We start from the raw sequence: 26,593 nt of genomic DNA, 5'->3' as shown, positions 1-26,593 counted from the left end.
CCATAGAAATTAACCGTATGGCCTTCATGGTCCCCCTCCACAACTAACCCACTATTCTAACTTCTATGACGGTTGTTACGCTCATTGGTATGGAATCGAACACCATTGGAAATGCATCCCGAATATGTCTTTATTAGTGCACTGGGTCCGTTGGCCAATGACCACAATTCATTGGTTGCTTCTGGCAACCCTTGCCTTCGCAACTCATTCATCTACATAAAGAATTGGTGTTATGAAACTTCCAATAAAAAATACGATAATGTGCGATGTTTAAAATTAATTTGTTCGTCTTACACATTCTTTGAACCACTTTGGAAATTCTTTGCGTTGTCTCTTTGCGATATCTACAGCACTTCCATCAGCTAACAAGCTCTTGTGTTCCCTACTTAAAAATTTATAATCAGTATAATTGAATAACCATAATTATGGGATTTTTTCCACTCTAACTATGAGATACAATGTGTATTTAAATGAAACATACTCTAGATATGGTTCGACTCCGGAGCAATTATATAAGGCAAACCAATGTGCCATCTCACGTTGCTTAGTGGGAGGATCAGGTGCCCTTTGGATTTGCCCAAACGGACGAACACTTTGAGTAAATACATCTAAACCTGGGCCACGCTCACCACCATTCCTTTCTTCTCGGTTGAACACCGTTTCAATTCCGTCGAGATACATTGAGCAAAAAGTTGTACACTCTTTTGAAACATACGCCTCTACAATTGAACCTTCTGGACGAGCTTTATTGCCAACAAAACCTTTTAGTACTCCAAGTAGCCTATAAATAAAGAACCCACATAACAATATTATTCTACAACTCTATCTAGAACTATAATTCAATTACTTCCTATTAATTTGTAAGAGTACAAGAAAATTACCTTTCAATTGGGTACATCCACCTGTATTGCACAGGACCTCCAAGCTTAGCCTCATGCGGTAAGTGAACAGCCAAGTGCACCATAACATCAAAAAAAAAGCTAGAGGAAAAATCTTTTCAAGCTTGCAAAGTACAAGTATGATGTCATCCTCAAGTTTGTCGAGATCCTCTACCCTTAATGTCTTCGAGCATAACTGTTGGAAGAAACTTCCTAACTCAAACAATGCAGTACTGATTTCCTTATTAAGGAACCCACGCATCCCAATTGGAAGAAGCTTTTGAAGAAGGACGTGGCAATCATGAGTTTTAAGACCAGTTAATTTACCACCTTTTGTACTAACACAACTCGAGATATTTGCGGCATAGCCATCGGGATACTTTATCGATTTTAAGAATTCACAAAACTATTGTCTCTCGATTTGGGACAATGTGTACAACGCTGGGGGTTTCTCAAATGACCCATCTGCACGTTTCTTTAGGTGCAACTCCTTTCATATTCTCATATCCTCCAAATCTCTACATGCTTTTTCTGTGTCCTTACTTTTCCCATCTACACCCAGTAACGTTCCAATCAAATTGTCAAATATATTCTTCTCTATATGCATAATATCAAGACAATGTCGAAGTTTGAGTGTCTTCCAATAAGGCAGTTCAAACAAGATGCTTCTCTTTGTCCAATTCAAAATTGGATTTTCATCCCTTTGTCTTTTTCTATTGGTTGGATGCTTTCCATGCAGCTTGTACACTCCCGATTCTATTTGCCTCAATATTTCTTCCCCTGTTAACTCTGAAGGCTTGGACCTATTCAAAACTTGGCCATTGAACAATTTGCTTTTTCTCCAAGAGTGGTTCTTAGGTAAGAAGCGACGAGCTCCCATGTAGCCTATCTTACTCCGCAAATGTTGCGATGATGCATCCTCATTGCATATGGGGCAAGCTAAATAACCTTTCGTAGTCCATCCAGACATGTTGGCATACGCAGAAAAATCGTTAATGGTCCACATGATAGCTGCATGCATCTTAAAAAATTGCCCATTAGAGGCATCATAAGTTTGGATGCCATCCTCCCACAACTCTTTCAACTCATCAATCAAAGGTCGCAAGTACACATCAATATCTCTTCCAGGTGCAGATCGACCGAGAATAAGCAATGACATCATGAAAAGGGTTCTTTCATACACTTCCAAGGAGGGAGATTGTAAGGCATCACAATAATGGGCCACATACTATATGAAGTGCTCATAGTTCCAAAAGGGTTAAAACCATCGGTGGCCAATCCTAGCCTCACATTTCGCGGATCCGCAGCAAAGGTAGGATACCGGACATCAAAATTCTTCCATTCCTCACCATCAGCCGGATGCCTTAGTACCCCATCATCCACACGTTTCTCCTTATGCCATTTCATATCAGTAGATGTTTTCTTTGACCCAACCTTGATATAAGTGGGAAGTATCTCAATACTTTATGAGGAATTTTCTTACCCGTTCCATCATTCACCTTGTATCTAGACTCTGTACATCTAGGACAATTCTCCAAATCAGCATTCTCCTTCCAAAAAAGTGCGCAATCATACTTGCACACATCAATACACTCATATCCCAAGCCCAAATCACATAACAATTTCTTGGCTTCACGTATGTTCCATGGAACAAACTCATCATACTCTGGCAGCAAACTTTTGATTACTTGCATCATCATGTCAAACATAGAGTTACTAATCTTGCCATGCACTTTCGTGTGAAGCATCTAGACAATAAACGACAATATAGTACCATTGCATCCGGGGAACACTTTGCGTTGAGCATCCTCAAACAACTTATCAAAGTTCCGCGCATCCTTCCTCTCAAAAGTAGAAGGAAGTTCGTCAATATCATCATCCAAGACACCTGCCATTAATATTTCTTCCAACAATTCGGGCAATTGGTCCTCATTCTCCGGGAACAGCCCTGCAAGTCCACTGTCAATAGTTTCATCATTGTCATGGTTATCATTGTAGGGTGCACTAGGTTGATGCGATGGAAATTGCTCCCCATGGTAAATCCAAGTCTCATAATTTTTTGAGATTCCAAATCGGATCAAATGAATCCTAACAAGCGAACTTGAATGTTTTTTGCCATTAAAGCAATTGACACACGGACACCTAATGGCAAGCTCGGGTGCAGCATTTTTCATTGCAAATTCAATGAATGAATCGACTCCTTCTCGATATTGACTACTCATTCTATTTCTAATCGTCATCCAATTCTTGTCCATTTCTTATCACCTACAAACCAAAAAAAAAAAGTAGAGAAAACAGAGGGGCCCAAAAAAGGCAGAAAAATAGATTGAATGAGATTAGAGAAAAAAGAATGGTGCAACTATAATATTTTAGGATTGGGGCCACACATCATGAAGATACATTTTTCCAGTCACATCAATTACCATTACTTTTAATTTTCTTTCTAAAGGCCATTCAAAGAATTGTTAACATATCAGCTCCTACAAAACCCGAACAACTATGCTTTTGAATTGTCACTCTCTTTTTTTTTTTCAATACAAGCTGTTAGAGGTGAGATGGTTATGCATGCAAAATGCGTGCAAAGAAAATAAGTAATAGTAAAACAAGATGCAAATAAAGAACTGAACAATAAATAACTAATGAAACTTTTCAGCAACTTCCTAGCACTTCTACATGGTAATTCAAAGTTAATCGATCAACTAATAGTATACATTGGAAACTTCTAAAAGTACATAGAAGAAACTTTTCATTTCAATTTATCTATACATTATTGTACTATTATAAGGGAGATACAGAGACCATGCTATTTGAAACTGAAGAAAGCTAACTTATAAATATCCGAGTAAGCCTATTAGTAAACTTGTTCGTCTTTTTGTAGTTAGGACCAATTTTTTTTAGCAATTTGATCAAAAAGTTTAACTAGGTGCCAAATTTGGTCAATGGGAATACAGATGGTGTACAAATAAAAGGAATAACGAAAAAGCGAGAAATTACCGAACAGCTAGAGCAAGATGTCTTCTTGTTGTCTTTAAAGGAAAAGACCAGATATGAAAACAAATTAATTCCTTCCCAAAAAGTAACTATTAGAAACTAGGAGAATAGTACTGATTTTAAAGGATAGCAAATCTCAACCCAAGAACTTTGAACTCTTACATACGATTAAAACTTTATCAATATAACCTTGTGTTCACGAGCTTTACTGACCTGAGCTAGGGTATACTTGGGGGCTTGATCAGTAAACAAGCCTAAAGTAGGAAAATGGAATTATGTGCTTAAATGTGACCATAAGGGGGGATATTGGCACATTAATCAAATTGGAGGGCATACCTTCACTTAGCCCTATATTGAATTTGTGTTGGTATATGTATATTTTAACTTTTGCTGCCCTGGCGTGAGGTGCTTCTAAATTGTTTTGTCGCCTACCTAACTTCTTCTACTCCTATTTTATGGTGATGATAAGAGAATATCCTAACTGTTCAATGACCCCGACCCCCCTCCTCTCTCTCTCTCTCTCTCTCTCTCTCTCTCTCTCTCTCTCTCTCTCTCTCTCTCTCTCTCTCTCTCTCTCAGGTTTGGGATTTAGAGAGCGGTGTATTACTGGCAGTCTACAATGGGAATCCAATATAACTGCTTTCTCTGTAATCTATGCCTCCCATTTCATGTACTTAAGACAATAACTTTATTTGTTACATTTTTTAACGTGATCAGCTAACGTGGCTGCAGAAGGAAATAATGGTATATGCTCAATAACCTTTTCTGTTGTTGCAAAAACAGGTATATTGGAGATGAATATGGGAGAATGTCTGTTCTGAAGTACCAAACTAAGGATGCAGGGCTTTTAAAATTGCCATATTATGTATCTCTGGATCATAAAACAGGTATTGTTATAACTTTGTTTAACAGTATACCCTATCAATTTTTGTACACTAAAAACCTTGCAAGCCCCACACCCTATCCTTGCCTACATACAATTTATAAAAGCATGTCACATTAACCGTAACAAATGAGCGCTACATAGTCCCCTCTTCGACAATTGCGAAGAAATACACTTCAAAGATACATTCACATACTTGCAATGGTCACTACTTTCAGAAATTAAATCTACTACATCACATATTTTTTACTTTTCAAATAGATTACTGTTATTTTATTTGCTCATAAAAATGCTTAAAGGGCTCAATCTTGAAGTTCATTTCGAGCCCCCAAAATACCAAGAATGACTAGTTTTGTGCGTGTCTCTAGCACATCTCCTTGTGATTATGGAATATTGTCAAAATCACTTTAACATCCATTGAAGGATGCTGGGTGGTCACCATTTTCCTTTTCAAGTACCCATTCGGACTAGCTATTAGAATTTGAAGTTTCATGAAACTCAAAATGTGCAAGAAGAAAAAAAAAAAAGGCACCTTTATCTGAAGAGCTAGCAAAGACGAGGGTTGTGATCCAATGAATAGTGTCCTCAAATTCTTACAGAGAAATCATAATTTGAGAAGCAGCTAAGGTTTCCCATTGTAAATACAACATTATTATAACTCTAAATTAGGTACCCAGAACCTAAAAAAATAGGTAATGTTTTTTTTTTTTATCGGCAAAAAGATTATATTATTATAAACTTGATAAGGGTGTACATCAAGGAAAAAGAAATCAAAACCACGATATTGATACATGGAAAAGGGAAAGAAGACTTCCAATAGAGCATTGGAAGAAAGAAAGCAAAGGCTGAAAACAGCAGGCCGGAAGATAAGATGGAAAGAAGATATCCTAAATCAGAAAAAAAAAAAAACCAAACATCATAGCTGGAGTGTAACGCCCCGAATTTTGGGTACGTTAAATAAGACATTTTATTATAAAAACAAAGTGAGTCTGGCTCATTATTACAACATGACTCTCACAAGAGTACTTTTATTACATACGGGAACGGAAACTAGGGTCCCTATCTACTGTCCTGCCTGCTCCTCCATCATAGCCTGCTCCTCGGCTTCGAACGCCTCCAAGGTGTAGAGTTTACCCTGTTCATCTACGAGTTCTGACACATTATACCAGCGTTGCCATCGATATAATATGTCAGGGTCACCAAAGGTAACACCATGAGCTTAAAAAGCTCAATAGAATAATCTAAACCCACTAACCTTTAAACTTACACACATCAGATCATAAGTTAATGATTTTCAAAGGTACAAAGCATAATTAACAAAACAGTCAACAATGATACATCCACATTCGCTATTCAACTATCGTTGGTGTCCAAGATTTCGGAGTTTCTCCTACGCGACTCGTCGTAGACCGTGTCACCATTTTTCACTTTTCTTTTTCCAAATCAACATTTCCAAAATTTGTTTTTAACACACCCAACCTCGGTTCCGCCGCTCCGGGTTCCCGAGTATCCACACAATGGTTCCGCTGCTCCGGGTTTCCATTGGCACACAATTGCATTGGCACCTCTCCGCGGTAACCAAGCCACACACCCTACCTCGGTTCCGCCGCTCCAGGTTCCCGGGTACCCGCACAATGGTTCCACCGCTCCGAGTTCCCATTGGCACACACAACACACACATAATGCCACCCAAAACTGGTCATTATGTAGTTTCAAAAATATTTCCTTCCCCGGAAACACATTTTTCTAGTTAACCACACCCTAGGGGCCATGTTTCTAACTTTCTCGATTTTTGGTGTCTCGTTTTCATGCATAGACTTCCGCAGTAGGACTTTTTACCAAAAGTAAACATAAATCATTCATTGTAATCTTGAAACTAAACTAGCAAGATCATCCAACTCTATATTGCTAATCATGCTCAAATCAACACTTAAAGCATAACGCCACATGTACAAACGCCTTTGGAGTGAAAATCACTTATGCTTTATCACGCCACAATTAATACAAGCAATTCATATATGCATGCTCATAATCATCTTAAAGATCAAAATACAAATACTTCTAAACAAACGATAAGTTCTATCTTTCGAAATCCGTTAAGGATAATCTACTTATACTTAGGATAAGTGAGTAGAGGTATTCTACATATACTTAGGGATAGGAGTAAGAGTATCCTACCGTTCTTCTTGGCGGTAGTGACGACTACGAAATGTAAGTTGACAATCCGACGGAGTGACTTCCTATGGTAGGCTTCCGGTAGCTTCGGGAGAGAAAGGTTTCTCTCGAAACTAGATCTCGACTAAACTACTTAAACTTTTTGGATCGAAGGGTGGTCAAGTGGTGGTTTAGTGGCGGTCTTGGATGAGTTTCTTGAAGAACATAACAAGAACTCAAGAACACCAAGAACAAGCAAGAACAAAGGAAGAACACAAGTTTTTCTAGAGAGAGAAGTTGCTAGGTTGGAAGGTGTGAGTTGAATGGCAAGAATGAGGTGCTATTTATAGCAAAAGTCTTGGTTATTACCCAAGGGATAAAATTTTCCCTAGCAATTATCATCCAATGGGTAAAGATTTTCCTAGAAAAATAATAAGCCAAAAGGTACAAGGTACTAGATTTCCAAATCAAATATCCCATTAAAGTAATCTAATTATGCACATGTTCTTATTAAACTATTGGATCATGTACTTTAGAAAATCTAGGGCTTTATATAATATGATATATATGTACTCATGTCCACATAGTTAAATATATAGGTAGGTACTAAGTATCCAATAAAATGTAAGGCTAGGATTCTCTTATTAATAAAATTCACAAGGTACTAGTACTAATTTATTTATTATAGTACTTAGCAATCTAGGATTTGGATACATCCCTTTTTTTTATGCAAATAAGCACATGGAAAATCTAAGAAAATGATTTATTTAATGAACCCTAGTACTTGTTGAAAGATTTATCCTATTATCCAATGGATAATAAATCCCCTAGTAATTATTGTCCAATGGACAAAAGTAATAAGGAAATTTTTATAGTTAAATAATCAAAAATGTCCTTTTAAACAATTATAAAATTCTATTCTTTTATAGATATTAGTACTTAATCAAATCTTTCAATGAATACCTTTAATATAAAGAATAGGGTTTCTATTATCCAATGGATAAAAGTTCCCCTAACTTTTATCGTCCAATGGATAAAGAAGAAAACCAAAATAATAAAAGAAAATAAATAAACAATTTTCAAGTCTAGGGTTGAAAAGGTTCACAAGGTTCAAAGATAGGCAAAAATGTCCATCTATGATTAGGGAAATATAACTAGGTGACTTCTTAGTTTGGTTTCTTTAACTAGTTGGTTAAAAGCTAATTAAACTTGCCAAGTTGGGCCTCTAGCTAAGAAATATACTAGAAATTTATTTTTTTACTCACTAGGAAAATATACAAGTGCTTCTACAAGTATACTTGTCTTTAGAAAATGACTAAATTGTCCGGTGTGAAAAGATATAATTTTTATAAGTCTCAAATCTAATTATGACGGATTATTAGAAATTAAAAAGGAATTTTAAAAGTAATACCAAATAATTTAAAATAAAGATCAAATATTTAACAAAATTTTTATTTACCGAAAATCAGGGCCGTTACATGGAACACCCTTTGGGCAGCAAAGCAGAGATTTTAGGCTTTTTAGCTACAATCCAAAGCATCACCAGAATTGGAGCACAGATTCGCCGATCAAAAAAAATAAAAAAATTGGAGCACAGATTCAAATGAACATTGACCACCATGAGCACTTGCTTCCACTTCAATAGGCAAGGAAATAAGACCTTCTCAGCACTTATATTCTAGAATTGCAGACCCCCACATCACTTGGCCCTCACATTATTGGAAAAAACAGCAGCACCAAACAGTTTGAAGTTATAATTGAAACATCATGTACTTTACGAGAGACCACCAGACCTCATAGCCCTCAGCAAACTGGTCCACCTTGAGCTTTTATTTCCACTTTTAGTGGGCAAAGAGAAATAGGACCTTTTCAGCACTAACCTACTAGGATAGTATTCCTCAGTAACTCTTAGCAATTAAGAAAACCCCATAAAAGGATACCACCCCTTTTGAGGTTAAAACATACTAACTTTTTGGGATTAACCAAAACCCTACCCACTTTTTGGGATTAAACAAAACCCTACCCCTTTCTTCCACCTTTTAGTTAAAATAATATGAAAAAATCAAAACTCTGCCTCTTTTTTCTACCTTTTAGTAAACAAATACGGAAAACCCTCAACCCTACCCCTGTCTTCCACCTTTTTTGTTAAAATTAATATGGAAAAACCAAAACCCTACCCCTTTCTTCCACCTTTTACTAGAAAAAATACAGAAAAACAAAAACCCTACCCCTCTCTTCCATCTTTTAGTAAAAATTTGACAAAAATTAAGAACCAAACAAGTTTTACATTCTATGCCAGCAGATTGAGCCCTATTGCCGTTTGTAATGTTTCCAAACACATTGAGCAGCCCAGATTTCACAAATTTGTCCACATGCATAGGAATTGCAACGAGAGAGAGAGAGAGAGACGTACGCTATGCTACAGGCCTACTGTCATGGTCACTTCTCCAAAATCACACACCACGTTGAGCCCTGATTTCACACCAATAGCCCACCTGCACAGAAATTCCAAGAAGTTGGAAAGAGTCGGAGTCGGATAGAGAGAGAGAGAGAGAGAGAGAGAGAGAGAGAGAGAGAGAGGCATACGCTTTCGCTAGAGCAATGTTGAGCAGGAGCGGGCATAGCAAAGTGAAGCAAGGGGAAATCGAGATAGGAGTATATATTACCCTAACCCAAAAACTTACCAAAACTACGTAGTTTTGGGTAAATATTCTCCATTATCATTTTTTTTTTCATGGATAAATTATTTTAAAGCCCCCGCCAAATATTTTCACGGGATTTTATGGCGGACTAATCAAATTTATCGCCGACTAAAATTAATTAGTTGGTGAAATTTATGCTTCAACGACAAAAATTTTGGTTGCCAAATGTATTCCCGCCTTCTGGCGCCGGTAGGAAGTTTTCGCGCAAGCACTCCCCGACTAAACAATATTTTAGTCAGTATAACATATACCAATGGCGACACAACATATTTTGGTTGGCGAAAGTTAACCATCCCCCGACAAAACTATTTTGGTCGGCAATTTGTGACCTTCAGGCGACCAAATTTTCTTTGGTCGGGGAATTTGGTTGCCAAATGTGTTTTTTCTTGTAGTGTGCGTTCGGCAACATAATTCGTTAAACCGTTATTTACCAACTTTGACTTTAAAATTTTGGGTAGTCTTGGCTTCAGCCATCATAACTGTTTTTACTTGGCTTCGGCCTTAAGTCTGCATTTCCCGCTTGTATTCCACGTTTATCTATAAGGAATAATCTTGTTTGGCAATTGATGTCTTCTACACTTCTCATTTTGTTTCAATCTTATTTCATTACCATAATCTACCCTTGGCACTTATTGCTTACTGCAAACGTTGACCTCGATCACACCCACAAACGGCTTTCATGCCCTTGCGTCGGCCACTACTATTGCCCCAGGAAGCAAAAAATAGGACATATGGTCCACCGAGCCTAAAAACACGCATTACGGCTGGAATTTAGGCTTCGGTTGGGCTTGGCAAGACATTAAGGTCGACCACAGCCTGGTTACACTCACAATTCGGTGAGCAAACCACCCATAAACATTTAACAAACTCCATCCCTTACACCTTGGCCAAGGGCTGGCACTTTGTCCGAGCCCCAGCCACAGGTAGGGGCCACCAATCGAACCTATGATCCAACACCAAAGTCTAACATACAAGCCGACGACAACTATAGGCTCGGCAGTTATCTAATATTAGCTTCTTATTTCTACTTTGGCCAACGTTCACCTACCTAGCTGAATCTAGACCAAAGTGGGGGCTACAGCTAACTTCCAACAATAAACAAGCATGTCAAAATTGTTCCAAGGCATGGAAATGGAATACCAAGAAGCAGGAACTTGATACATTGCAAACAGGAAATCAAATCATTCATTCAAAAGAAAAAAGTGCTGTAGAATATCCCTAAGCTGGGAGGCACGGCATGGTAAATCGTTCGACGCCGACCCCCCACAAATTATTACATCTGGTACAGCAAGTTCCAACATTTAAAGCCATCCAATCCATTCATTGAAATTCAAAGTACTTCAAAACAAAAACAAAAAACACAAGTTTGTGGAAATGAAAGGGCTAACAACTACGGTAACCGACCACCCTGAAGTCGGCACCTGCGGGTACTTTCCTTGGTCTCAAGCAACATTCCCAACCTCGGCATCGGCATTGGCATTTGGATCAACAGTCATCTCCTCGTTCCTAGCTTCTTTGGCCAGCTTTTTATCCCCAGAACCGTCAATCACCTTTTTCACGCCAGAACCATCCTCACACTCGGCATCAGAAACATCCTCAATGTCTTCATCACTCTCGGAATATATTCCTCCGGAGGGAGAGGTGCACATTCCTCTTTAGTGTACGGTAGAACGAGTTCAGGAACCACAGTAGCAGGAATCAACTTGGTTAAATTCCTATCAGTTTCTATCTACAGAACGCCGCATGCAGCCCTCACTCCATCTTTGTACCCTATTTAGTACGCGATTGGCACCCATTCTTCGATAGCCTCATTTACCATCTTCCTAGCCTTCCTTATGTACTCGACACCAGCCCGGTCAAAACTTGCCTGAAAGGCCTTCCCATTAACCTCCTTCATCTTTCTCTTCTTTCTCCTCTTTCTCCTCTGCACCCTCCCCAGCTTGCGCTCGGCTTTCTTGGCCTTGTCTGCGGCCTTGTCTCTCTCCTTCTCCATCTCCAGCTGCAGAACGCTGCATGCAGCCCTCACTCCATCTTTGTACCCCATTCGGTACACGATCGGCACCCGTTCTTCGATAGCCTCATTTACCATCTTCCTAGCCTCCCTTATGTACGCGGCACCAGCCCGGTCAAAACCTGCTGAAAGGCCTTCCCATTAACCTCTTTCATCTTTCTCTTCTCTCTCCTCTGCACCCTCTCCAGCTCGCGCTTGGCTTTCTTGGCCTTGTCCGCGGCCTCGTCTCTCTCCTTCTCCATCTCCGCCACCCTAGCCTTAGCAGCCTTCAAGCTACCCCTCAACGTTTTCACCTTTTCACGCTCGGATTTAAGGTCGTCGTGATAGTGCGACTTCTCGGCCGTCGTAAGCTCGGCCTTATTGAAAGCACGAAGTAAAACCTGTCCAGCTTGTACAAAGAGACACGTCAACATCGGTATAAATTCAACAGAAGAAAGGGGGCTCGGACAAACCTGAACTAAGTAAGCACTTGCATGGATCATGCTCGGTTGAAGGTCCTGCGGCACCTTCTCCATGTCGTTCGGCAAGGCAAGGCCTTGAAGCATGGTAATGGCAAGCCCAGGCTCCAACTTGACACTATCTTCAATAGAGATCACCCTACCTTTGGCCATGGCAAATGATGGAGCGAACTCACGCACCGCAATACGATCGGCCGAGCCCACCGGCGTCTCAACGACCCTAGAGCCACCTGCGGATGAAGACTCGATTCCCTCTTTTTCGATCAGGTGCAGAGTCGATGGCTTTGTCAGAAAAAAAATCACAGGTCACCTTCTGTCTTTTCTCAATGGGCTTGGGCGGATCAGACGCAATGCGTCAAGCCGAGGCACCATCCTTCAAGTTGACACAAATAACGTTTTGCCTTGACATCTCCTCTGTAAATTCAGGTATGAGGGTCCGAAGAGGAACGTTGATGCCTGTGAGGTCGGCCTTCTGACTCTCTTGAAACCAGAATTCTGCTGGCTTCTTGAATGTGGGGAATTTTACCCTTGGCTCCTTCCCCTTCTTGCTCAACTCGGGTTGCCTACCCTTCCCTGGTTGCCCTCCGCCCTTCGTGTGGCCACCAGCTTTCTTGCTCGGCCCTACCTCTTTCTCTCTCCTTTTGAGCTTGTCCTTGTACGATGGGATGTAACCGAGTAGCATTGGTGCATCTCTGACAGCTTGGCACAGCAGGATATCTATATGCTTTTCAACAGCAAGCGAGTACTGCTGAGTCTTAGTTATGGATCAATGATCTATAATGAATAAAGGCAATCGATACTGTAAAACAAGACATGCGAAATCAAAATAAGGCTCGTCAACGGCAAATCAAAAGAAAAACTACCTCAGAAGTCTTTTATCTTCGGCATTGCATACCTACGGTTGGTTTGGTCACCGAACTCATAGTTGTCGTTCACTTCGACGTAAAAGTTTGCCCACTTATCAGTGTCGAACAACCCATCTATTAAGGTTGCCTTCTCCCTACGAGTAGACAGGTATCGACGCTCGGTCTGGCCGTGCCTAAACATTATGTACGTGTGAAAGAGTTCGGCGATGGTGAACTCCAGATCGTGGAGCTCCTTCAGTGCAATCACTGACATCACAATCCTATAGCTATTGATTGCGAAGTAATGAGGAACTAGGCTGAACCGAGCCAAAAGTTCCCTAAAAATGGATGAAGTGGGAACAGCAGCCTAGCTTCACAGATTGCCATCAAGGGAACTGTGATGTGCTCGGGGTGGTGCTCTCTCCTATCCTTAATACGGTTGCTAGCCACCTGACTAACAACAACGTCGTCTGGAATATTGTAGTCTCGGCAAAAGTTTTCGTACTCACCGGGCCTCCCACTGAAGAAATGAGCGTGGGGACAAACTTGACCCCTCTCATAGAGGTCGGCGACTTCTCTATCCTCAGAAGGGACTTCGTCGTGCCCGGATCGCGCAAAGGAAGTGGCCTCGGCTTGAGGGTTGAATTTGGATTCGTCTTCTGCCCCTAGCCGGGCTCGACCTCGAAATGAGTGAATAGCGTGAACGAGATTTTCGGGCTTGGTGTTGAACCCTTCCCCGCCACTCTCATAATCACGTTCGGCGTTTGAGTCACTAGTGTCGGCTAACATATTTGAGGTGATTGAAGAGGTTTGGCATCGGCTTCTGTTCCTTTCCAAATATTCTCGGATTATCAGGTCTCCGGAGTTGTCCCCTGAGCTTTCAGAGTTGGAAGAGATAACTATGACTGGGTGAGCCAGACCTATCAACACAAGAAAATAGTGAGAAACCTTATTGTCGGCGACAGACGAGGATCTCCCTAAGCTCCGCTACCCTACTGGCCCACCCTATTTTCACTCTATGAAGACTCAAGCTCGAGAAACATTGAGATTTGAGTCATGAGGCTCGGCCTTACCCAGTATTGGCCAAAGCACACCAACATCAGAGTCGGGGCTCGGAAGAACAAGTTGAACGTAGGGATGAACATCACTGTTCATCCCCAGGGGTGTATTATTCATATAGAACCAAAGACGCCAAGAAACCCAGAAAAACAAAGGAAAAAGTGCATAAAAACTTCAGAAATGTGAAGAAGGGTGAAAATCGAACACATACCTGGAAATTTCTGATAGATCTGATGATGAATCCGCTGAGAATCAAGACTGGAAGATGAACAGACGGAGAGAAGAGCTCTGGCTATGGAGTTTTAGAGAGAGAGAGAGAGTTTTTAACACCTCTCTCTCTCCTCTCGACGTCCATTATATAGAGGTAGGGTTGGGGATTCAAAATTCCCGCCCATCATTACACCGTCGAACCAATAACCAATAAGCTCCTGACACGTGGCACAGACAAGACAACTTTTCAGGACTTCGCGCATGCCAGCCGTCCTTTCATCAGCCATGGATTCAAACCTGGACACTCTATACAGAATGAAATCGACATATCGTTGGGCCAAGAAAGACAATTCTCATGTTGAACAAAAAATAATATATATACTTATTTACGAAGGAGGCCCTATTTTGGGCTCCAAATTTGGACGGGAAATTCCTGACCAGTCCTATTTTTTTGTGTGGGTTCCTTGCAAACCCTCTTTTATAAGTGCTATCCCATCCAAGCCCTTTTTAAATATGCTTTTACTATTTTGCCCTTTTCACTTTTCCGCACCCACATAATTCACACCCCAAGAATTTACACCCCCACAGAATTCACACATCTCAGAAGAATTCACACCCTCAAAAATTCACACACCTTTCCAGAATTCACACACTTTTGCAAGAATTCACAACCCCCGAATTCACATCCATTTGTAGAATTTACATCCGGCTACATCTGTTTGGAAACGAGGACGCACTGAAAATGTACAGCAAGTAAGCCCTAGCCATCTACTCGGCTTCCTCATCACTGGCTGGATCATGGTTCCATCGTCGTCTCAAACTTGTATAGATGATCAAGCCATTCTCCACTTTGGGCACGAAACCCAAGAACCACTGCAGTGCCACGTTGTCATCAGCAAGGCTCGTGTCAAAAGGGATTGGGTCATCGCCCACTCTCAAACCTATAATTGCCACAGCGTCAAGCGGCATGACCGTCATCTCCCCAGGCGGAAGGTGGAAGGTGTTGGTGGTGTGCCACCACCTCCCCGCTAAGGCTGTCAGCAACCCGTGGTCATTCCGAACAAGTGTTGTCAAAATTTGGATGAATGTGTCAAATCCCGCAGCATCCACCAACCCTTGAACCACGACAGGAAGCTCATTGTAGAACTCCAAGGACTGAACCGACCCTCCAAAGCCAAACAACGTCGCCCTCCTCTGCATTAAAACGAATAAGTTGTCAATCTCAACTATTTTTGAGCATGCAAAACTTTTGGCCTTACAGGAGGCACAATAAGTGTTATTAAACTTGGAAAGATCATGCAAAGGCAACCCTTTTGAATGATCTTTTCAGGATGATGATGCTTATCGCTCTTCATTAATTTGATTATTTCTTTTTAACAAGTGTATTGTGTGTAAATTGAACTCAGGCTTCGATTAATATACGATAACTTGATAAATTGAAATTGACAAAGTAAGATCAAAGAAAGTACCTCCAAACAGCCCTCTCTCAAGAGAAAGGTCCGGTCCTGTAAGACTGAATTCTCGTAAAAAATCTTTCGAGTCGGCTTGTAAGGATCTAGCAATTGGGGAACAAAAAAGTGTACTCTCGGTGCATACGTTGCTGGATTAAAGGCCACCCTAGCAGCCTTCTATGCCTCTTGCATCGTCGATACTCTCGGCACAATCTTGGCCCCCGCGACCTCCTGCTCAAACTCCTTCAACACCTCATTTCCCTTCAGCTCTGAACACCGCAACAACTCTTCCCGTTCTACCTCCCACGCACGAGCCTCAAACACCATCGCCATAATCCTCAGCTCAGCTTTAAAAACATCCTCGTCTTCTACAAACTCTTCATAATCCAAAAGAGTGACCCATCGAGTCGGCTCTGCTCCTGAATCTCTGGCTAGCCTGTCAAAAATGCGGACCGGCGTCTCGGCATCCTCCATAACCATCGGGGCTTTCCTATCTCTTCTCGAGTCTTCCCCAACATCCCCGTCGCCTCAACAAACATCAACCTCCATCTCAGCCACCACCTCATCGCCACCTTCGTCTGTAATTATCTCTTATGTATCACCAACATCGCTGTCACTCTCCCGCGTTGTAATTTCATTCAAAATATCTTCAACCAGGATTCTAGGAGAATCGATCACGTAACGCCATGGAAGCCACTTACCGTCAACGGAACTGGACCCAACTGCTGTGCTCGGCTAATCCCTACGACCCTCAGTTGCTGTCGTCGCCACCAGAGCCCATGGCTCCTCCCCTGTCGCCGTCGTTGCAACTGTCGGAGTCCCCTTGGGCTCCGACGCTTCTGAGATCAAAGGGGACACCACGCCCACATTTGCCATCGTTGATGGAGCCCGCGGCTCCTCCCCCACTGTTGTCTCCTGCCCTATCGCTGCACCAGTCGGAGCCCCCATTGGCTCTGACACCCCTATAATCGTATCGAGATTTATGCCCAAACCAGGAGACTTGTCCAATTGCTCCATAGTCGAGAAATTGGTGGATGAGAGAGGCTCAGAAAGAACAAAGAGATTGGGAGAGATGAGAGAATGAGAGAGGGAGAATGCCTTTTGAAATTCCAGTGTTTTGCGCGAATGAAAAGAAGGGTGAAAGGAAAAAGGAAGAAAAAGAAAAGAAAACCGTTCGTCTGGGTTAGGTCCAACGTGTAAGTCTCCGGCGCAAAGGACTTCATGTCCAGCGCTGGACACTTTCTGAAAGGGGCCATGGATTTTTCTCCAAACACCACATCACAAGGGTGCTTTGAGTTAGCGCAAAGCACTTTTTTGATAAGCACAAAAAGCATCCAAGTTATCAAGATTGTTCAATTTTTGTTTAAAATCAATCATTTGAGGGTCGATTAAAGCAAAAACAACATTTGTTTGCTAATAGTAATAGATAAATTCCATTAACCCATTCCGATTTTACTAAAATTGAGCATTGCGGCCCTCCTACATTCTGGGACACGAAGGCCCGGGGCATCACAAAAAAAGAAGAAGAGGAAACAACAAAAAACAAGAAAAGAAAAGAGAGAAAAACGACCATTTACTTGACACCATCCCCTAGTTGCTCTCGGGGTGGTTAAATACTGCAAAAGCAGAGTCATCAACATTGTCCCTGCCATCATCATCTCCAGAGTTCGCCTTGTCGCTCGCATCATTGGCAGCGTCGGAACAATCATACGAGTTTTCATCGCTTTCCCCCTCAACGTCATCCTCCTTTTTGGCAAGCTTGGAGCTCCCGAACTCCAGGTCAAGAGCCTCCATCTTCACTTTAAAGATGTCGTCTTGGAGAGACGAAACCGCCTTTTGAAGCATATGCGCAGTGGATTGCAGAGAGGAGAGTTGGGCTCGAAGCAGCATGACCACCTCTCGCAGGTGAGCCACTTCATCTTCCAGAATCTGTACTCGAGCTCTAAGGTCCGCCATTGGAAATAAGAGAATTCAAGGAAACTCCTCTTAGGAAAATATTGATGGGTATTAAAAAAGGAAGTCATCCCTTTACCTTTAAAGGCATTTTGGATGTCCAAAACGTCATAACTATGCACAGGAAGCAAAAAGGCACGCCTGAAAAGTGGGCAGTTATGAGTTAAAAAGTTTGGAAACTGAAACGACTCCCCAGCGCCAAAGACCACTTCCTTAGCACTGTGAGCATTCTCCAGAAAACAATGGGCCTCTATTAGGCCTCGGCCTACTTCATCCCTTTTTGATCGCCAAGGTCCGAATCCAACTTCAAGTATCCCAATCAACTTTTTGGGCCAATTTCAAATTCAGAACTCAGTTTCTATCAAGAGGGCCCGTCTCGTTTCTCGATCAAGAGGAAATTCAAAATTCAAGGTTCCGCCCCTTTTTCATCAAAGAAAACTTCAATCAACTTCTGCAAGGGTCTATCCCATTTTCTACTAATTTCAAAGGTCCATCCCATTTCTAAAAAAATTCAAGGGTCCGTCCCATTTCTAAGAACTTGGGGGTCTATCCCATTTCTAATCAAAATTTCAAAGGGCCTGTCCCATCTCTAATTCCAAGAATCTCTCAGCATAGAGAGTTCTGCTGCGAGGGTCTGTCCCACTTTCAATATTTACTGCGAATTATTCAAACTCAATTTCTACTGCGAGGGTCCGTCCCATCTATTTTCTTGCATTGAAATGCTACCATGAATGTAGTCTTGCTTATTTGCATTCACCCCAATGAACTACGCAGGTCTGATCCCTACAAAAGGGGTATGTAGGCAGCTTCTCAAGCGCGACCTCATGTTTACTTATTTACTACTCGGTCTAAGGGTTTCCAAGATGCTCTATTGGGGTGTCCTGATCTTTGACGCATACTCGTATCCCTCTGTGGCACCCGAGTAGTCACCAAAGAGGAGCAACTATAGACACTCCAAATTGAGACTCCCTGAACTACCTTAGATCTCCAATGATGATACGGGACAAAACCGTAAATTTGAAGGCTTGATCAAAGACTTTTGACCATCCCAGAACCTGATCCCATCAACTGCCCAGCACAAGGCATCACGTGTCTAGCGCAAAGCACCAACTGTCAAGCATAACAGAATCCAATAACTCTCCAACGCTCTCACTCTCTAGCATTGGGAATAAATTTATGTTACTGACAGCTTTGACTGTTGCAGGAATCTCATCATGACCCTACAAAGCATCGAGCTGACTCTAAGCCTGCACAGATGTTCCCCGTCCTTTTTTCCCTATAAATAAAGGTGTCTAAAGCCACATTCAAGGACTCTACTCCACTCCATAATACAATACACAACACACCCTCCCCATCCTTGAAACTCCTTTCTCTCTCTAGAATATATACATATTCTGACTTTTCTTGAAGAAAAATCTGAAATGTCTTATATTTGAAGAGAAAAATTCCACTTCCATGCCAAAAATCTCTATTTCTTCAAATACTCCACCATAATAAATCTTCTTTGTCATTTATCAACTCCAAATGACCTTCAAATCATCCAAAGTGAAGCTCAAAGTCTCATCCAAGCATTCAAAAGGTAGTAAACTACCTGCATTTTTGGTTTCTGTTGATCTGAGGAAACCAGAAACCCAATGCAAGGCTACGAGCAAGCTAACGCGATCATGGGTTTATCTCCTCCTGAGCTCGCTAATCATTTCAAATATCAGTGGGGTCTAGGGGCTTTTACGTCCATTTTTAGCCTTTATTATTTGTTTTCAATACTCTTTAATATTGTCTTTTATTATTTAGAAATACCTCAAAACATTCTCGAAAAGCTACCCTTCATGCATTTTACCAATTAATCCACTGTTTGGATAAAAAATAATAAAACATTTTCAAAAACTGATCTGGACAACTGCTTTGCGCTGGACACTGATACCCCAGCACAAAGGAGTTGTACTGGAAGGTGTTTTGTGCTGGGCACTAACTCCTCAGCGCAAAGGAGCAATTTGCATTCAAGTCACCTATAACATGTAACTTTCTGTTCAATTTCACTTTTGTATATACTGTACACTCTAGCACATGCCAACACTACACATTCAACTTGTTATGTGTTTAAAAAGTTAAAATATAAGCATTTTTCAAAATCCCACAAGTATTTAGTAAGACCGGTCCTCGTATTGGGCGAGAAGGGTGCCGAACAAAAGCCTTCCCTTCTCGTAGCTTGGCTTCCGAATCCAAAATCTCTGGTTCATTTTCAAATTTGAATATCATTTTCAAGTTCTAGGTTTCTCGGGTGACAAACCATTTTATAAAAACACGGGTGGCGACTCTAAAATCTTCGAAATCGAGCCCTTCGGCAGAATTTTCCAGGCAGGTTGCCCACAGGTACCATGTGTCTAAGTGATGCAGTTATTATTTTTCTTAAGCCCGACCAATTAAATTAAGCCACTTGGTGAAATAAATAATTGTACTTCTCTTCACATATAATTGTCTTTCTTATTAAAGTAATAAAGAAAGATGGATAGTTATCAAATTACAAATTATTTATTTTACATTAAGTAGAGAAATAATTAGAGAGATAAATACGAAGGAGGTTGGATTTTCCATAACTCTCCATCTCACCTCTCAAATAATAGAGGTGCTCCCTCTCATATTTTTCCATCAAGAATCAACACATTCAAGCATACAAGCTTTAGAGCTCTGAATATCAAAGCTCTCAAACCCTTCAGAATTATTCAAGTTTGCATCCAACAAGAAGTTCTTCATATCAAAGCTTCAATGTCTTGAAGAACATTCAACCCAAGTCATCATTTTCTTCACAAATCTTGGAGAAGATTCCATCATTCAAGAGATCAAGCATCAAACTCTCGTTTCAACAATCAAAAAAAGGAATCAGAGAATTAATTTCTTTGCTTAGAAATTCATCAGAGATTGTAACCCCAAATTCTCCAATCAATAAAATTGACTTTGATCATCATCTTTCCCGTCTTTTTCATAGACTCAAAATTTGTGTTCAACAGTAATGAGATTAGGGTTGTTTTGCATCTCAACTTTTAAACCACCTTCAAACCCATGAGATGGGATTAAAAAAATGACACCCCCATTAGATGGCCAATCCGGTGGATTGGGGGGACCCGTAGTCCCCTCGGATTGCAAGAACCAATCCTACAAGGCAAAACCAAAACAAACATGAAATATGAAAGCCCCATGCACCACCTTCATAATCTCATCCCACCTCTCAACCTTGCCATCAAACACACCCTTTAATAGCATTTCCAAAAGTCTAAGCATTTTTTTTAGCCATTTTGGTTAGGAATTAAGGTTTAGCTAGCCTCCAAACAAGTGCAATACCCAACAGTCTAGCCATTTGGCTCAACAACAAAAAGCCATACATATACACACCCACATATATATATATATATATATTATATAAAGAGACCGAAAAAAAAAGCAGATGGAACAAAAAAAAAACAGACAGAACTTTGTCCTTTTTGGTTAGGGTTCTGCTCGGATTTACCCCCAGCCGACTATGGCCAACGATGGCGATGAAGGCCAAAGACGGCAACGAAGGCCAACGATGGCAACGAAGGCCAATGACGGCGATGACCAGAACGATGGCCGAATCCGTGTGTGTGTGTGTGAGAGAGAGAGAGAGAGAGAGAGAGAGAGAGAGAGAGAGAGAGAGAGAGAGAGAGAGAGTTAACAGGCGAGGTACGGAAGAGAGAGAGAGTTAACAGGCGAGGCTCCGTACCTCGCTAGTACTGGTGAGGTCTCGAAGCAAGGGTGTTGTTGGACGGTAAATCTCACCAGTTTGCCGGAAATCTCCAACAGCCGAGGATGTTGGGGATGCTCTAAGAAGAGAACAAAATGACATAGGGAAGCACAAAATCCTTGCAATCGGTATTTATCGACGGATGACGATATGGATGTATATCTATATCTAAGCTATACGACTCCGTATATCCTATATATAGTACTCCTAGTAGCAAAATACATGTATGACTGTAGAACTCTTTAGACTTTATTCCTTAAAATTTTTGAATTTTAAATTTTGAATTCTAATCATTATCATATTTATTTATCAATTTATTATCCTTATTTTTAATTATTATTCCACTTATTACCTGATGTCCAATTAATTCTCAATTTTCTCGACATCTCTGTTCTATTTCGATCATTACAGGGTCTTGATACAGAGATTAAATTGTGCACGGCCCCGCCGTGTACAATGTTTGCACGGCAAAGGCATAGATGAATGCCATGTCACCATTTGGTCCATCTAGCCCGTTCAATTTCTCTCTCTCATCACTTTCTCACACTCAATTAGTCTAATTTTTTTAGACTATATATATATTAAAAATATGATTACAAATTTAATTGTGTCGATTTTCAATCTTATTAAACCGGTGCAAACATCGTAATATTTTTTTCTCTTTAGAGCTCTCATAATTAAGTATTTGCTCTTTATTTGAGATCCTATGAAGTAGAAACTTGATTATAATAACCTTAGAGACAAAATTTAATTATAACCCTTTAGAATAATATGATCATGATAAAAAGATCTTTACACCGGTTCAAATGGATTGAAAATTGGAGCACTTAAGTTTTTAACCATATTTTTTTAATATATAAACGGTCTAAAAAAATTAAGTGCTCAAATTTTCAATCTGTATAAACCAATCCAAAGATCTTATTATTTTGATCATTTTATTCTAAATAGTCATAATTAAATTTTGTCTTTACGGCTTTCATAATTAAGTATCTGTTTTTTATTTGGTATCCTATGGTGCAGAAATTTGATTATGAGAGCTCTAGAGACAAAATTTAATTATAACCATTTAGAATAAAATGATCAAAATAATAAGATCTTCGCACTGGTTCAAACAGATTGAAAATTAGAGCACTTAATTTTTGTAGACCGTTTATATATTTAAAAAAAATATGGTTAAAAATTTAAGTGTTTCAATTTTCAATCCGTTTGAACCGATGCAAAGATCTTTTTATTCTGATCATATTATTCTAAAAGTTCATAATTAAATTTTGTCTCTAAGGCTCTTATAATCAAGTTTCTGCTCTATAGGATCCCAAATAAGAAGCAAATACTTAATTATGAGAGCTCTAGAGAGAACATAAAATTACGATGTTTACACCGGTTTAATAAGATTGAAAATTGAAACAATTAAATTTTTAATATATATAAATAGTCTAAAAAAATTAAAACTAATTGATTATGAGAAAGTAACGAAAAAGAAAAATTAAACGGGCTGGATAAGCCAAGAGGTGACGTGGCATTCATCTATGCCTTTGCCGTGCAACCATTGTACACGGCGGGGCCGTGCACAATTTAATCTCCTTGATACAACCCCATCTGGCATCTACTGGAGTACTAATATGTATTAGTAACTCCTCAACTACCTCTAATCTAGCATTTACGTATATACGTACGCGAATATACACTTATCGTCCAATATTGGTGAAGAGCTAGGGTTTGAAGAGGGAGAGGGACAGGGAGACGAAGAAGAAATGGAGGGAGTGGATCACTTGGCTCACGAGAGGAACAAGTCCGAGTTCGATGTAGATGCTATGAAGATCGTTTGGGCTGGTTCTCCTCATGCCCTCGATGTCTCCGATCGAATTTCCAAGCTCGTCGCCAGCGATCCTGTGACTCTCTCCCTTTCTCTCTCTCATGATTTGTTTATCTTTGTGATTTGATTTGTTTTGTGTGTATTGACGGCGTTCCTCAAATTAGGGAAAATTGTATTTTGTTGTCTTAATCACTACCCTTGAACTTGCTATTTGATGACTTGGTAGTGGTAGTTTGATATCTTGTCAGTTCGGTGAATTCTTCTGATTCAGAGCGTGTTTTGAGTTAGTATCGAATGCTGTTGGGTGAATTATATATCTATATTACAATCAAGGTTATAATTGGATGGTTTGTTACAATCTCCATGCCATTTTGTTTGCTATGTATGGGGAAGTCTAGGGGTTCAAATGAGCTGAGCCGAGCTTTGGAGGGTTCAAGCTTGGTTGGTTTCTAAATGTGCCGAGCCCTTGCCAAAGAATGCAAAAATTTTGAGGGGTAATTTCTGAAAACTTAACGACTTTTTTGTTGACTTTTCAAAGAATGCAAAAATTTTGGGAGCAAACATGTGACAGAAGGGAGTATATCGATATGACCAGTAGCACTTACCATTTAACGGGCAAGTGCTCTTTAAACCAAATCCCAAGGGGGTTGGCTGGTGGTCAAGGCTTGAGATTTAGGATTTTGCTTCCTTCTAAGGTTTTAGGTTCAAAAACTTTCGGGTGCTATCAATTCTTATGGCGCTAATCCATTTGGGCTTTACCCTAACTTTAATCGGACTCTTCGCTAGTGGACGGTGATCGGACTCTTCGCTAGTGGACGGTGATCAGACTCTTCGCTAGTGGACGGTGAGATTTGGTCCCCAGGGATAAGTCGAGGTGTGCTTACCTTGAGTTATCAAAACAAATAAAGTGCTCTTTAAGCCACCAAATGTCTTAGTTTGGTGCTGTAAGATAATTATTTGTTTAGAAAGTTAGAGAACAAATGGTCAGTTATGATTTGGATCTTTTGGATGGGATTAGTTTTTATCCTTTCAGATCCTTAGTTCCAGTTTTTTTTTCTTTTTCCAGTGAATTTCTTTAGGCTTTCGGCCATCTGCTCTCTCATATCCCACACCTCTGTTGACACTCTTAAAATTGCTGATTTAGAGACTTGATTTTTCAGGTGAATTCGTTTTATGATTCTCTGGTACCGTAAGGTTAATAAATTAACATGAGACAAAGCATGTTATAATCTTGGTTGAGTTTGTGGAGTGGATAAACATGATATTACTGAACTCATTAGTTGTTCTTGTAAAAATGTCAGCCCAAAAGGCTGAAAGGTGCTTTTATTGAAGTCTAACTGAGGTAGACTTCGTTCCTACTAATTGAAATAGTTGCAAAGTTGTTTTGGTTTGTGTTGGACCTTGTAGACTCTCATGTAATTATATGATAAATAATGTAGAAAAGAGGGCTCAATGTGCAGATGGATGGATCGACATATGCTTGTTGTTTAGTTGAGGGTTTCAATCAGGGCCGGCTGAAGACAATTGTAGGTCTAGAGCGATAATTCAAAAGGGCCTTTTCCTATTTTTTCAATAATTTTGATAATTTAAATTTAGTTTTCTACTTTTCTATTTTTTGAGATGTAAAATTACTACCTAGATCTTTGTAGTCTAGTTTTGGAACAAATGATGGTAAATTGGTAGTACATCTAATGCTCTTAATTTCTCTTGAGGCATATTTATTATTCCTAGTAACAATCACAACAAATGAACACTCTATGTGATGAACAACTTTAAACACAACGTGAATAAAGAAAACGCTTCAATTACAGGACAATAGCACTTGATTTGTCACCTTCGCTGATAAAGATGGAACAAGGATGAGCAATAGTATTTATATGTTATCTTCTATGTGAAGAGAAGCAATTAAAATCAAAATGCAGTTAATACGAACAATGTAGTATGTACAAATCATTCACTTGAAATATACCCATGAACAATTGAAAAAACCATTCAGTTGAAATGTACCCATGAGCAATTGAAAGCAACTTGTTACCTCAAAATATTGATTGAGTAAACCATAATGCCTTGTATTTGAACAAGATACAACTGGTAACATAATGTTGTCGAAAACCTTTTGTGAGTTTTACCCCAGGAACAGAGCGGGATAGAGAGACAGAGTGCAGAGAGAGATACTTAGTGGGTTACTATAGAGTCCACCAAAACTCCTCCTCTGGTTTTTGAGAGAGGAGAAAAATGTGTGATTTCTTTTTGTCAAGAAAAAGTATTAGGTGATACTAGTTTGCAATTAAGATTGGATACATAGTTCTTTTGGAAAGAAATACTACCTCACTATGTACTTGGACTTCTTGTTTCCTATTTTGGGCCTTCTTTCCTAATTGCAGAGAATATATATATATATATATATATATATATATATATATATATATATATATATATATATATTACTTTCTTTTCCTATATATACAGATACCCGATAGCTAGTATATAAAAATGTGGGGCCTTCCCAAAATGGAGGCCGAAAGCTTGGGCTTTACCTGGCTAAGGGGAAAGCTGACTCTAATTTCTATCCTGGTACAGCTAGTGAAAGTACTTTAAACAACAAACACTTGGGCATTGCTGCCATTTTTTCTGAAGTCTAGTGGATGCTGTTATGGTTCTTGTAGCCACTTGTCGTTTTGGTATCTAATTTTCATTTTTGTGCATCGTTTGGGGATTTAGGGCTTCCGGAAAGATAACAGATCTACGCTTAGCAGGAAGGAGTTGTTCAAAAATACTCTTAGAAAAGCAGCTTATGCATGGAAAACCATCGTCGACCTCCGTCTCTCTGGTATGCCTTCATTTTAGTATGATTTTTGACCATGCTTATTTTATTAGCTGGTCAGAGTTAAGAGATGTTTCAGGTTGTTAGTTTAATCTTGGATTGCATTTCTAATAATTGCAGAAGAAGAGGCGGCTAAGTTGAGGTTTTATGTGGATGAACCTGCTTTCACTGATCTCCACTGGGTACATTTCAACTCCTCATATATCCTTTGTTGTAGTAGATTGTATCAAAGTCTAGTGGAACCATGTTTGATATTCCTTTGGTTTGCCACAGTTCATATAGAAAGCATGTATTTCAACTTTCAACATTCTCACATACTACTACTGTTCTCTATGTTGTCTTCAGGGAATGTTTATACCTGCTATAAAAGGACAAGGCACTGAAGAGCAGCAGCAGAAATGGTTGCCATTGGCATATAAGATGCAAATTATTGGCTGCTATGCTCAAACTGAACTAGGACATGGTTCTAACGTACAAGGTCTTGAAACCACAGCAACATTCCATCCCCAAACGGATGAGTTTATTATTCATAGTCCTACATTGACCTCTAGCAAAGTGAGTAAATGGTTAACAGAGTTTTCAGCTGTTTCTTCTGGCGAGTTGT

General features: G+C 40.0%; 2 protein-coding genes across 5 annotated transcripts in view; one reads left to right on the top strand and one right to left on the bottom strand.

Annotated features, from left to right (window-relative positions):
- LOC131308156 (peroxisomal acyl-coenzyme A oxidase 1-like) overlaps positions 1-26,593 on the top strand; it is a 90,567-nt gene that overhangs the window by 26,957 nt on the left and 37,017 nt on the right. Inside the window, exons 1-5 of one of the 3 annotated variants that reach the window (XM_058334973.1) lie at positions 23,004-23,053; positions 23,093-23,241; positions 25,887-25,995; positions 26,110-26,171; positions 26,335-26,544. In XM_058334973.1, coding sequence (XP_058190956.1) covers positions 23,104-23,241; positions 25,887-25,995; positions 26,110-26,171; positions 26,335-26,544 — 519 coding nt within the window. In that variant the 5' untranslated portion in view covers positions 23,004-23,053; positions 23,093-23,103. Of the gene's footprint in view, positions 1-22,958; positions 23,242-25,886; positions 25,996-26,109; positions 26,172-26,334; positions 26,545-26,593 lie in introns of those variants that run through there. The other 2 variants (XM_058334972.1, XM_058334971.1) reach the window with 2 other exon arrangements.
- On the bottom strand, positions 57-2,304 carry LOC131308158 (uncharacterized). Of its 2 annotated transcripts, XM_058334976.1 has the most exons (3): positions 482-2,304; positions 295-382; positions 57-212 (listed from the first exon to the last, which is right to left on the bottom strand). In XM_058334976.1, exons 1-3 carry the CDS (start codon positions 679-681, stop codon positions 57-59), a joined length of 444 nt encoding a protein of 147 aa, XP_058190959.1. In that variant the 5' UTR covers positions 682-2,304. The 2 variants fall into 2 exon arrangements, 1 of the variants encoding a protein (XP_058190959.1); XR_009194349.1 differs by having other exon boundaries at positions 81-212; positions 295-2,304.

The sequence above is a fragment of the Rhododendron vialii genome, chromosome 11a, assembly GCF_030253575.1.
Source record: "Rhododendron vialii isolate Sample 1 chromosome 11a, ASM3025357v1".
Taxonomy (NCBI): domain Eukaryota; kingdom Viridiplantae; phylum Streptophyta; class Magnoliopsida; order Ericales; family Ericaceae; genus Rhododendron; species Rhododendron vialii.
This window is presented reverse-complemented; position numbering and strand designations above follow the sequence as displayed.

What these genes read in the sequence shown, in the direction of transcription:
- LOC131308158 (XM_058334976.1), bottom strand. Translation starts at nt 681, where the DNA reads ATGTATCTCGACGGAATTGAAACGGTGTTCAACCGAGAAGAAAGGAAT. An exon ending in GGAGTCGAACCATATCTAGA is followed by an intron (nt 383 to 481) that starts GTATGTTTCATT and finishes ATTTTTAAGTAG; the next exon opens with GGAACACAAGAGCTTGTTAG. An exon ending in CAAAGTGGTTCAAAGAATGT is followed by an intron (nt 213 to 294) that starts GTAAGACGAACA and finishes TTCTTTATGTAG; the next exon opens with ATGAATGAGTTGCGAAGGCA.